The sequence below is a fragment of the Macaca nemestrina genome, chromosome 13 (assembly GCF_043159975.1).
Source record: "Macaca nemestrina isolate mMacNem1 chromosome 13, mMacNem.hap1, whole genome shotgun sequence".
In the NCBI taxonomy this organism is placed as follows: domain Eukaryota; kingdom Metazoa; phylum Chordata; class Mammalia; order Primates; family Cercopithecidae; genus Macaca; species Macaca nemestrina.
In genome coordinates, this window is record NC_092137.1 from 81,055,293 (window position 1) to 81,067,524 (window position 12,232).

Below are 12,232 nucleotides of genomic sequence, written 5' to 3' on the forward strand. Positions count from 1 at the left end.
ACATGATCTCCCATGGCTGGCCCCTGTAATGAGCACAAGTCGATCTCTCATAGACTCTTCAGAGAGATTTTAGAGTCTGAATACTTTGTGCCGTTTTACAGATATGACCCACTTCGACAACAAAACAGAAAGTAGTGGAAGCAGGAAACTAGGAGTAGACTTTAAGTGGTTTCTGTTTATTGAGAAAGGCCTTCCCAAAGAGCACATAGAACTTTCACCCTCAGTCTCTATCCTTCAGTACAGTGAACTATTTATTTTATGTATTCCTTTACCCTGTAACACTATCTAGTAATACAAGTGTAGTCTTCCTGGGACCATTTGCAGATCCTCTGTAATTTTCCATGTTTCCTTTAATTCATGGAGGTCTTTGACCAACTAAAAAATAGCACTCACAGTTTTAAAAATGAGTAATTCAAAAATTAATGCCATGAGTAGGAGACACACTCACATGCAATTAGCAAACTGCACATGCACAGAACTATTTATATGGATAGGTTGGATGGTTATGTTTCATGTTTAAGGCACATGAAAATAGCTTAAGCTCATCTGTTTGTCTGGTGGTATTTGTGATGGTTAAAAGCATGAGCTCTGAAACCTTCAACTTGTCCACCTCTGCCGCTTGCTAGGTGTGATGCTTTGGGAAATATACTCAACAATTCTGAGCCTGTTCACACACCTATAAAATTGAGATTACATTTATTTCATTAGGTTTTTGTAAGGATCAAATTCTTTAGCTGAATGCCTGTCCCATAGTGGGTGATAAACAATGATTGCCATTATTATTGCTGTTGTTGTTATTAGGTGTTGTATTTTATTATTAAGCACAGTAATTATCACCATCATTTATGAATTTAGTTAATTTTTATGGTTCCTAAAGCATTTTCCTATACATCTGAGCTCAGGAGTCATGTGGGGCAGAAAGTGCAAATAGCAATTATAATCTCCGTTTTATGAGCAGGGAGACACAGAAGCAGTGAAACTAAGTGACTTGCCAAAGACATATAGCTTGTGAGTGGCAGAGTTAGGTCAAAACATGCAGGTCCCCTGAGTCCTCATCCAGGTTAATATCTCTTTTGATTTTAATGTTTTTTTCTTTATTTTGGTTCTTGGGCCATTGTCACTTGAATAAAAACTCATCATTATTAGCCTTATGCTGCCAGGTTGGGTTTGTCATTGACTCCTCTACTAAATGCACAGATCACTGAAATGTTTGGACACAGTACTATAAGCACTGCCATATTCTGCTTATTTTTGTTAAATGAGATTTTCGATTTTACTTTTTCTCTTTCAAGAACTAATGACAAAAAGTGCTTGTAATCTTGTCATCTCATCTGTCAGCTGAATTTACCAACTTGCTATAACTGTCCCACAGTACACTGCAAAAGAGGGAGGAATGATCAGAGAATATTGTCTCTGTCCACAATGAAAACACAACCAGTTATTTGAACTGGGCTCTGCCTACTGTACCCCTGCTTTAGTTAATAAAATATGGGAACAAAACCTCTTTCTTCTCTCCTTATTTTAATATTCCTATGAAAGTAAACATCTATAGATGACTGAGTGAATGTTAATAAGGTTGATGGTGAGAGAGAAGGAAAAACAAGTGTGATATGCCAAAGCTTGGAAAATTACTAGGCATAACGTGATATTGGCATGAAGGACCCCATTTTATGCCTGTCTGACCAATCTCAAGGCTTCATCAATAACCACACCTGATTAATTACACTGTGGTAGCCAAAGAAACCAGCAGGAAAAAAATGTGCCCTTTTGGATGGGGAATGGGCAACTGCATCACTGGTATTCCTTGCGGTCTACTCTTTTCTTTTGAAAGGCATCACCCTGGAATGTAGTCCTACTATATGCCAAGAGGCAGTCTGTGGAAGACCATCTTCTGTCAGGTTAATCTCACACTGATTCACTCTCTTACTTTTGTCCACCATCCTTCCACCTTTTGAATTTAACCTCATAGAGTTAGCAAAGCCTTAGAGCACGATAAAACCTCTCATGCCTCAGTTTTCTTACCTGGAAAATGGAGAAAATAGTGTCTACATCAAAGGAGTGTTAAGAAACCTGCATGAATTAGTGCCTGTAAAGCACTTAGGAAAAACTTTGACAGACACATGTTAAGCGCTTAATGCACAGTTATCTATTATTATTGCCATTGAAGATGGAAAGGTATTTTACTCCTGGGCTTATGGATTCTTTCTTATCTTTTCCTTATCACTGACGTTATAGATTGGAAAGGATCTTGATCTAACTCTACTCTTTTTAAGCCATTTTATAACTTCACGTCTTGCTAAATTTGTTATGTGAATAAACTACAACAAAAACTAATGAGAAGTATGTTTGGAGTCAGATACACTTGGGTGTTTAGATGTAACTTCTGGTTCTTAACTAATTTAGGGACATGGGGCACATGTCTTAACTTATCTGCACCTTGTATTACCTCTAAATAGAGAAATATCCCTAATGTCACTGTGCTCATCTGAGCTAAATTGATAATATATATGTAAAAGTTATTAAATCCTTTATGGGTATGTGGTAATCAGTAGCTTCATTTCATAAACTTTGTTGAATGAATTGATTTAAAAATCCTAATAATGATGATGGGCCAGGCACAGTGACTCATGCTTGTAATCCTTGCACTTTGGGAGGCCAAGGCAGGCAGATCACTTGAGGCCAGGAGTTCAAGACCAGCCTGGCCAACACAGTGAAACCTTGTCTCTACTAAAAATACAAAAAGTAGCCAAGCATGATGGTGTAAACCTGTAATCCCAGCTACTTGGGTGGCTGAGGCACAAGAATCACTCGAACTTGGGAGCTGGAAGTTATAGTGAGCCAAGATCACACTGCTATACTCCAGCCTGGGCTACACAGTGAGACCCTGTCTCTAAACAAACAACAAACCCCAAGTAATAATGACGGCAAACATTTAAAAAATACCTACTCTGTGTCTGACACTATACAGAGAACACATTGCCTAATCTTCACAGCAATCATAGAGGTAGCTACTGTTATCAACCTCAATTTACAGAGGAAGAAGTCAAACTAAGAGAGGTAAGATAGTTTATTTATGAGCACACAGGGGCTCATATTCAGGCAGTCTTGACTCTAGAGCCTGTGCTTATAACCTTTATACCTTATGGCTTTGTGACCAGTTATTCCCTCAGGTCTAGCCTTTGGCCTGGAGATAATCAACTTTTTTTGTTTATAGAGCAAAAGTGGCATTATAGAAGCATAGGTGTAAATTTTGTTGTTGATGGTTCTTTTCTTTCAATCGATTTGGATGGGTAGAAATAATACACAAATATAATTTTTCTTAAAATTAGCATATCACTTCAAGTTAGACTTACTATACCTGTATGAGGAAATAATAAAATATATATTTTAAAGTAAATTAGGGCAGCTTGATTTTTCTGACTGCATTCCAGCTAATACCCACCCACATAGCTGTGTGGATGCTATGTAGGATGCTATGAGCTCTGCTTTCTGAGGGATATTTAGCCTTTGCAATGAAGTGTGTGGATGGGGGTGAAGGTTATCAATTTAAATATGCTGATTTTTCTCTTTTTGCCTTTAGACCCCAGAAGAACTAGAGGATGATTCTGACTTTGAGCAGGAAGATTACGATGTGCGTAGTAGGACAAGTGTTCAGACTGAGGATGACCAGCTCATTGCAGGGCAGAGCGCACGGGTGAGTGGACATGTAAGACTTTGGCTTGGCCCACATGGCCTGTGTTTACTAAAATGGTTTGAGGGTATTTCTAAACTCCAGAGACGTGGTACCCCAGAGATTCATGGGTCAGAAATCTGTGCTCTCATCTGAGGTGGTTTATAGCAAATCACGTTTTACACAGTGAAAATAACCACCACTGCTCCTGATTCCTCTAACTCCCCTCTTTTGGTATCACTAGAAACATAGCAACCACATCATAGCAAGCTTTTATGTGTATAATTGATTTTGTTGGGGTTGGGTATTACAACTGGATGATAAACTGATAGAAGACACTGTAATACAGCAAAGTTTGCATTGGCACAGTCACCATTGTTCTTCCTGAAGTCTCCGAGCTTGTCAACACAAGAGGCAATGACAAATGGGGAATCGGGGTACTACTTTGTTAATGGCTGGGCTGTTGCTCCATACAATGGCCTATGTTCTATGATATCTAAGATCATATCTTTTGAAATGGGTTCAAGACCATTAGATAGAGAATGTTTTGTTTCCTAATGATGCCTTTCTACTCCCATGGCGGTATTCCTAGATCTGTCTGCCATGTGATAGAAAAATAAATTAGAGACAAATTAGAAATATGCAAGTTTAAGGATCAGGAAGCAAGAGAGAGAGTACCAGCTCTGCCTGACATTTGAGTAATCCATGATACTGTTCACCAATGCATTTGGTCCAAAGAGCATCCTAAATTTGGATCAATCTGATTAGCTGCATCACCCAGAGGGTAGCTGTACGTAATCAAGCTGGTGGTGAGAGATGAAATCTTTAGAGATTGAATAGGAGGATGAAATTTTCCTCCCCTTAAAGGCTCAGTTTCCGAAGAGTAAAAACAATCCGATTATAGTATAACTGAGAATTAGATATTCTAATTTTCTGTGTTAAGTTTTATTTAAATAAAAGATAATGAATAGAAAGCAGGATGTTGAGAAAGAGCTGGTAATTTAAAATAGAAATTGGGAAACCCCAGAAAGCCCACACTGCCTTAAGAATTATGAAAGAAAAATAATCAGAGGTTAAAATAAAGAGGACTTGAAGGAGACGTTTAGTCAAGAAAGACTTTGTGTCTAAAACCCAATTTCTCTTACATGCTTTATGCCCTGAAATTCTCAGCCAACAATCAAGTGACCCAAAAGATATAAACAAACATCAATAGGAGGGATGTGAAGGTAAAAGAATATTAAAGACAAAGGCTTTGTTTTCAGACAGATTTGGTTTTGAATTATAAAGAGCAGCATAGAACCATGTTCAAAGCTACATGTTGCTTAATTTTTCTGAGTTTCAGACCTATCATCCCTAAAATGTGAATAATAGGGTTACCTGATAGGATTCTTATGAAGATTTAATTCCTTAATATTTGTAAAATAATGGGCACAATATCAGACATATAGTAAATGCTCAATAAAGATGACTGTGATAATTATCCTTTCTAAGAGAAATCCTTTCTGATCACATGATGGTGGGACAACAGAAAAGTAGGCATTCAGCCCCCTATTTCAAAATTTCCTTGCAGATTCTATTTAATCCCCCCTAAAATGTTGAAAATTGGAAAGGTCAGTAACTTGAAAATCTTTTGACTCTGTGTTGGCAAAACGTCAGACTAATTAAACAGTCATTTCATCTTCAGAATTAAGTAAAACCAGCATTTTTGTCACTGACAAAGGGCAATTTTGAATAATTCATCCAAACATGAAGCAATTCAGTCAATTTGACTGACTAACTGCAACTCAGTATACATGCAGCCTAGTATTCACTGACTAGTTTTCTTAAAGACAAAGACAGGTTGTACAACTCATCTTGCTTTATAATCACCATCTTGTCAAAATGTCATGACAAGTCCCACTTTTACAAGGAAGAATAGAGTCCCAATATACTTCTGTTTCACTGAGAACAGAATTCTAGCCTTATTTACATTAGCCTTCAAGTCAATGATGATGGGCGGAAATACAATTCAGAGACTCCTGTCTTTATCATCTATTATTTCTTCACACTAGAGTCTTTTCTGAGAGTTTTTCCAGCATGAATTATAAACAGGGTCCAAGATAGTAAGAACAGAGCACTCCTATAAATTCAACACTTGCTCATTTGTCTTTGAGGTCCATCATGTGGCCTGTATGATTAACTTGCAGCAGACAGCATTACTTACTGAGTCAGCCTATTTTAGCCTGTAATTATATGATGACAAATCAGAGACATGGAATTATGGCTGTTAAGTTGGAAATAAGAGGGTGCATTGAATTGCTGAAATGATAGATGGTCAGACTTTTGACCAGCAAAGTGTGCTAAGTTGGTCCAAATTGTGAAGGTGGCGAACTTTGTCTTTGACAGAGGCATTTGCTCTTCCCTGCAGCAAGTCCTCCCATGTTAATGATATTACTTTGTGTTCACATTTAGAGAAGTTTCCCTTTCTGAAAATGATTAATTAATCTATAAGAAGGTTTAAGTGGGAGATAAGCTTTTAGTAACCCCATCCAACATTGCTCTCAAATTCTGGAATTAAAGTATTTACAAACTTTCCTTTATATGCCCATGTCTGCTGCTTGCCTACAACATTCTGAGGGAGAGGAGAGTGGGGGCGGGAGTGATGAGGGAAGATGAATGGGAATCAATATGGATGGTGGTGATCTGATAAAATATGGAGGTGATGTGTGGTACCCTTTGATCCTAGACATGACATAATATAAACTGTTTCTCCACAGGTTGACATAGTTAAAATAGGTTAGTGACAATTGCTGGGCACTTAACCTTGGTGATACAATATATTATTTGGAGTCACACAGACCTGATTTTAAATATGGACTTAGTGAAGCTGTGTGACTTTGGGGCAACTTTCTTAACCTCTCCACACTTCATCTCCTCATACGCTACCTCATAAGGTCAAAGGAAGAATTCTATGATAAAATGTATCACAGGATTTGTCATATAAATATGTAATAATTAAGTTGGTGGTAATGGTGATGATGCTTGTGGCTTGAGCTAATCATTCATTAGAAGGCTGGCTAATTTCACCTGAAAGAGTTGGATAATTCAGGCAATCATGAGAGTTTTTACTTGAGTTAATGGGACAATTACCTTAATTTTCCAATTCACTTCACAGCTAGAGACGGGTAAGAATCAAAGGACCCACTTCTTAACTACTTATATTTATTATACTGCTTTAAAGTCAAGTGAGTAGAAACAGGCACATTGAGCTTTAGTCCCTTTAATTGTTATTTATAAACATTCTTGTACTTGAAACTTAATGTTAGCCTCTTGCTCTATGCTTAAGAAATGAACGCTTGTCAATTTGGGGATCCAAAGACTTTAAAAATCATTTTTTTCTCCGGAAATTAGAAGATAATTATATCAAAATCTCCTTGAGATTTAAACTGAAGAAAGGATTCAGTGCTACTTGAATGGTTGCTTGCTTTTATCAGTGATTTTCACTTTTAATAGGTAGGGTTTAAAACAATCACCAAAAAATGGTTGGTGGTTCAGAGGAAAGGCTGGGAGGGACTCTGGGGTTGGGGGAAGGAATCCTTTTAGATTAATTTCTCTGATACCACTAATTTGGGACCCCACATCAGGCAGATCAACAATTTGGACATCTGTGCTTGGCTACTGTGAAAACCAGAAACTTAACCTGTCCTGGGTAATCATATCATACAAACAGAAAATCTTGATATGTCCCCTTTCCTCTTGGCCATGAAGATAATTTTTCTCATGTTCCCTTAGTTTGAGGGAATGAACAATTGCATATTAGGTATTTTATATTGAGTTTGATTTCAATGTAGCTGGCTTCTATTTTTTTCTAGCTAGAATGGCTTTAATGTGTTAACATTTCAAACTGCTGAGTTACATTGATAAGACCTAATTAAAACTCATGTGTTGAATTCTAATTTGATTAACTTGCAAATTTCACAGTTTGTGATCTACTGTTTATAGATAACCTTTTTTTTAAATTCCAGTTTCAGAAAAGGTCAATTATGAATTTTTAAAAGCAAGAGCATTTTAAGAATATTTAGGAAGAGACTTCAGCTCATTGACAGCTACATAAGCAGAGGCAAATGGAAGGATGCTTTCACCCAAGTCACACACCATTAAGTGTATTATGCAGGTCAAGCATCTCTAGAGTCAAAATCATATCTTCCTTTGCAAACTTACATTGGAGGGGACAGTTTTTCTTCAGAATTGTGTCCTTAGAATGTATGTGTCAGTTCTGGCAACTTCTCTTGAATTATGTTAATGCAGTGAGTGGAAAAATGTTTAAGCAGTCAGTCAAAAGATGTTTATTAAGCTTCTACTATGGGCAGGATATGGGCAGCCTAAACTCTAGGGAAGCATATAAAGAAGTTAGCAGTAGGGCATTCATAGGAATTAATTAGAGAGCAAAGCAGAGCAGTTAATATTCAAGTGCTAAATTGTATAATGGAGACCCAAGTGCTATAGTTGACAGAGAAGTATACACCTTTCAGTGCACAAATTAACCTTGTGTTGGGACAATGAAATGTGCATTGCTTTTCATCTGGGGATTGAACATTGACTCTGGGAGTCTGCTGATAGTTTTACAAATTCTTTTACAAAGAAGCACCTAGCGAATGCTTTAAATGATGCTGGTTTAGGACCTGTGAGGTCTAAGTAAAGCACAATTCGCTCTTTTGTATGAGGAGGACAATAAACCAAAAACAGCAATAGGTCATCAGAAAGGGATAGTTAAGGAAAAAGGTGCATATTTAATTTCTGTAAATCAAACGTATCTCAAATATAGTGGAATAGCTGTCTTGCTATGAACACAACATTGCAAATGTGAGGTTATAATAAACTCATGTATATCAAGTACCTTTTTAAATACAGATTTTAAAGCTATTTTAATATCTTTTAAGACACAGTATTTTAAATATCTTAACAATAGTATTCATGCAAGTCTGGATTTTTACATATGGATTAAAATTTACACATACACGTGCATATCCAAAAATATGTACATATGCTATTTAAAGCCACATACATGCATCCATGGAAGTTAGTAGATGTGGCTATTAGTAAGAAGCATCTGGAAAGGATACTGTTAGACAAATCAGACACCATATGCAACTCATGTCTATGGCATCCACCAGGATGCACAGCCTGGCGAGCAATGGGTAAGCTGCATGGCCATGCACAACTGATGATCCAGTTGTGTATAATGGTTAAGAATGATCTTAGTTCAAGTGGGTTTGAATCCTGTTCCTACAGCCTATTTTGTGATATTAGGAATTTTATGAATTTCTCTGGGCCTACATATTATTATTAAAATGGGGATAGTAATAGTATTAGGATGATTAAGTAGATTGTTGTTTGACATACATAAGTCTCAGCACAGTACCCAGTATTTGTTGATATACATAAGGAATCATAACCATCTTCTATTTATAGATGGTCACATAGACCCCAAGCCCATCCCTTTCCCTATGGCAACTAATGAGCCAGAGTGGTAGTTGGAAAGGCAAACTAATGGCGGAAATTATAATATAATGTTAATGATAATTCTATACATGCTTACTTTCATTTTTTTTTTGAAAAAACATATTTAATTTGCTGCCCACCATCACCTTTTGAGGTAATGATTTACTATACCCATATTCTATCTGAAGAGATCAATGATAGATCCATATAACACTGAAGTCTTAACCCATGTCAGCTACAGAGCCCTTGTTGAACCCAGTTTTTCTGAGCTCACATTGCCTGATACTAGTTATTAGTCCTTCCAAATTTATTCACTCACACCGGGAGAAGATTTACAATTTAGGAAGAAGCATTTTTCCTGTGTTATTTTACTTGTTCATTGCAGAAACTGCAGTCCCCCAAACTGTACTCTCTTGGTCTGTCTTCTGGAAAATATGTGTATCCCAGAAGCAGGGAAATGGAAGCGCCTATTCACATTCCCCTGTCTGTGAAGCAGGTTGCATACAGTTTTGCTAGGATGTGATAAGGTGATGTCAAACATTTCATTCAGGGCTTGCTACCTAAATGGTGTTTAATAAACGTAGTTGATTCTCATTACTCCTGATAGTTATGTTCTATGAAGTCATCATGAACATTTAATTAGCAAATATTTAATCATTGCTCCTAGGGGAAATACAGCATTAGGTTCCTCAGAGCTGCCAGTCAAGACATTTTCTTCAGCTGATCAATACATAACTATGTTTAATGGGTGTTTCTGTTTAGACACTTTATATTTTTGATCCATTAACATTGAACTCACAGCCAATAGCTCTGTAACTCATGCCTGATTGAAACTTAGCTAACACATGTATTTTCTCCATAAGGCTCATGCCAGCCTTCTCATGCTCAGGGACACTAGACGCACTTCAGCACCATGCTTGGAGCCATTTTAAACAGCAAAGTTACTAACAAAAAGCACAAAGATACGAAAAATGTAGCAGTAAATAGACTGTAAAAAGTACACTTGTTTACAGTACGAGAGCTGAAAAAGGAAGGCAGAGCATTGCCTTTTTAGCCTCATCTGGGAATATGCATGTCGGGCAACTCAAATTTTTTGCTGCTCTGCCCACATTTGCAAATGACCACAAAAATGCTACAAGCCTTGATTTTGGGGTTACAAATATATTTTAGAGAGTAGGCAAATTGGCAAATGAAGGAATCCATGAATAAGGAGAAGACTGCAGTTTTCCCTTTTCTACATTTTCTTACCTAGCAGTTATTGAAAATGAACCCACGCTTCCTAATTTTATACTTTATCCCATTATAACTTTTCTGCCTACGTACTCAAAGGCTTTAACGAGGAGCCACAGGCATGCCACCACCCTAAAGGAGATGGGGGAGGGCTGGGAGTAGGCGTGCCGTCCCTGGCATGCCCTGGGCAGGGGATTTTTGTTTGGCATCTCTCTGTAGACACCTTCATTTACACTCAGAAAGTAGCCCCATCCTCCCCCACTTGGATGCTCAGATAGTGTTTAAAATTCCTCTCCTTTCCAGCGACAGAAGGCCGTTTTTCTTTTTTCCCTTCTCTGAACAGATTTCAGTGTTGAAAGAGGTGCATTCTTTCATCTGGTAAAAGTTTCCTGAGACCAAATATAAAAATTGTCAAGAATAGCTTCTTTTGAACAAACATATGCCATCAAAGCGGCAGAGAAGTTCTGTTATTGCCAGTGCGCACGTAGCTTTGGATATCTCTGTATTTTTCATATGTGGGAGTGGGACGGGGACTTTGGGGCGCTTATCAGCCTGTGCTCGTGGCCTCCCTGGAATAGAGAAAGACGTGCTTTCCTAAATGGCAGGGTAGCTCATAAGCCTTTGCAGGGTCCTGCTCTGCCATCCGCAGAAGGCAGAGTCAACATACGGTCTGTACTTCCTTTGTCACCGTCACTCACGCTTTTTCTGTAACCCACGCAGGCCATCATGGCGCAACTACCGCAGGAGGAGAAGGCAAAAATAGCTGAGCAGGTGGAGATATTCCATCAAGAGAAAAGCAAGCTGGATGCAGAAGTGGCCAAATGGGACGACAGCGGCAATGATATCATTGTACTGGCCAAGCAGATGTGCATGATCATGATGGAAATGACAGACTTCACAAGGTGAGGCCCAGAGCCAGGGAGCTGAAGATTTTTTCATTAAACCCAGAAGTGTAGCAGTGTGTATTAGCATGTGAGAGCCTGCTGAAAAATTAAAATATACCAAGGCAAGGTGGTGATATTACAAATTTACATGTATAAGTCAAAATGATCTGGACTTAATTCCTAGCAGATAGGTAGGTCTTTTTGGTCAAGGAGAATAGATTCAATGTTGTAATTCTTGTTGTAATTATCTACCCTAAGGCAGTCATAAAATCAAACCCCTGGGGATGGGTGACTCATCTTTGGTCTGTGCTATTTTGCAATATGCTTAAATATTATTCTGAAGATAAAGTGAATGATTCGTTAATATCCCTTTGGAAAAATATGTATGTGTGTGTGTGTGTGTGTGTGTGCACGTGCGTGCGCGTGCATGTATACATGTAGTATGTTGTAATACTAGCTTGTGATCTAGCATTAATTTAAGCTCACATTTTATTCTTACATATTAAGAATCAGGTACAACTATCTAAGATTCCATTGTTTTCACAGAGAAATTAAAGTTGTGTAAGATTTATTTCCTTTAACTCTGAGCTAGTACGTTTGACAAATCAAATGACCAGTCAGAATTTTGTCAGGAGACTTTTCTTCAACAAGGGTTAGTGCTCTTTCTATCAATGCATTTTGGTCTCTTCTTTAAAAGAAGGTGATATATCTGCCCTTTCAACACAAAGGGCAAACCAAGGGAGAGCAAAACTCAATAGGAACCTCCCTGAATTTTGAATCAGAATATCAGGTGATTTGGGGGGAGGTCTCTTACTCTCTGTTTGCGAAATAGTGAAATAACACTTGTCTTATCAACTTCAGAAGAGAGTTTTTAAATCCAAAGAGATAATGCAAGTATAAATTATGTTGCCATACAAATATAAACTAGCGTTTTACCGTAGGTTTTTTTCTGGAAAACACACATATA

General features: G+C 37.7%; 1 protein-coding gene across 8 annotated transcripts in view; it reads left to right on the forward strand.

Moving 5' to 3' along the window:
* LOC105465339 (catenin alpha 2) overlaps nucleotides 1–12,232 on the forward strand; it is a 1,482,339-nt gene that overhangs the window by 1,406,989 nt on the left and 63,118 nt on the right. For all 8 annotated transcript variants that reach the window (XM_011713753.3, XM_071077395.1, XM_011713752.3 and 5 more), the window contains 2 exons: nucleotides 3,581–3,694; nucleotides 11,102–11,283. In XM_011713753.3, the coding sequence (XP_011712055.1) occupies nucleotides 3,581–3,694; nucleotides 11,102–11,283 (296 nt within the window). The remainder of the gene's footprint in view (nucleotides 1–3,580; nucleotides 3,695–11,101; nucleotides 11,284–12,232) is intronic.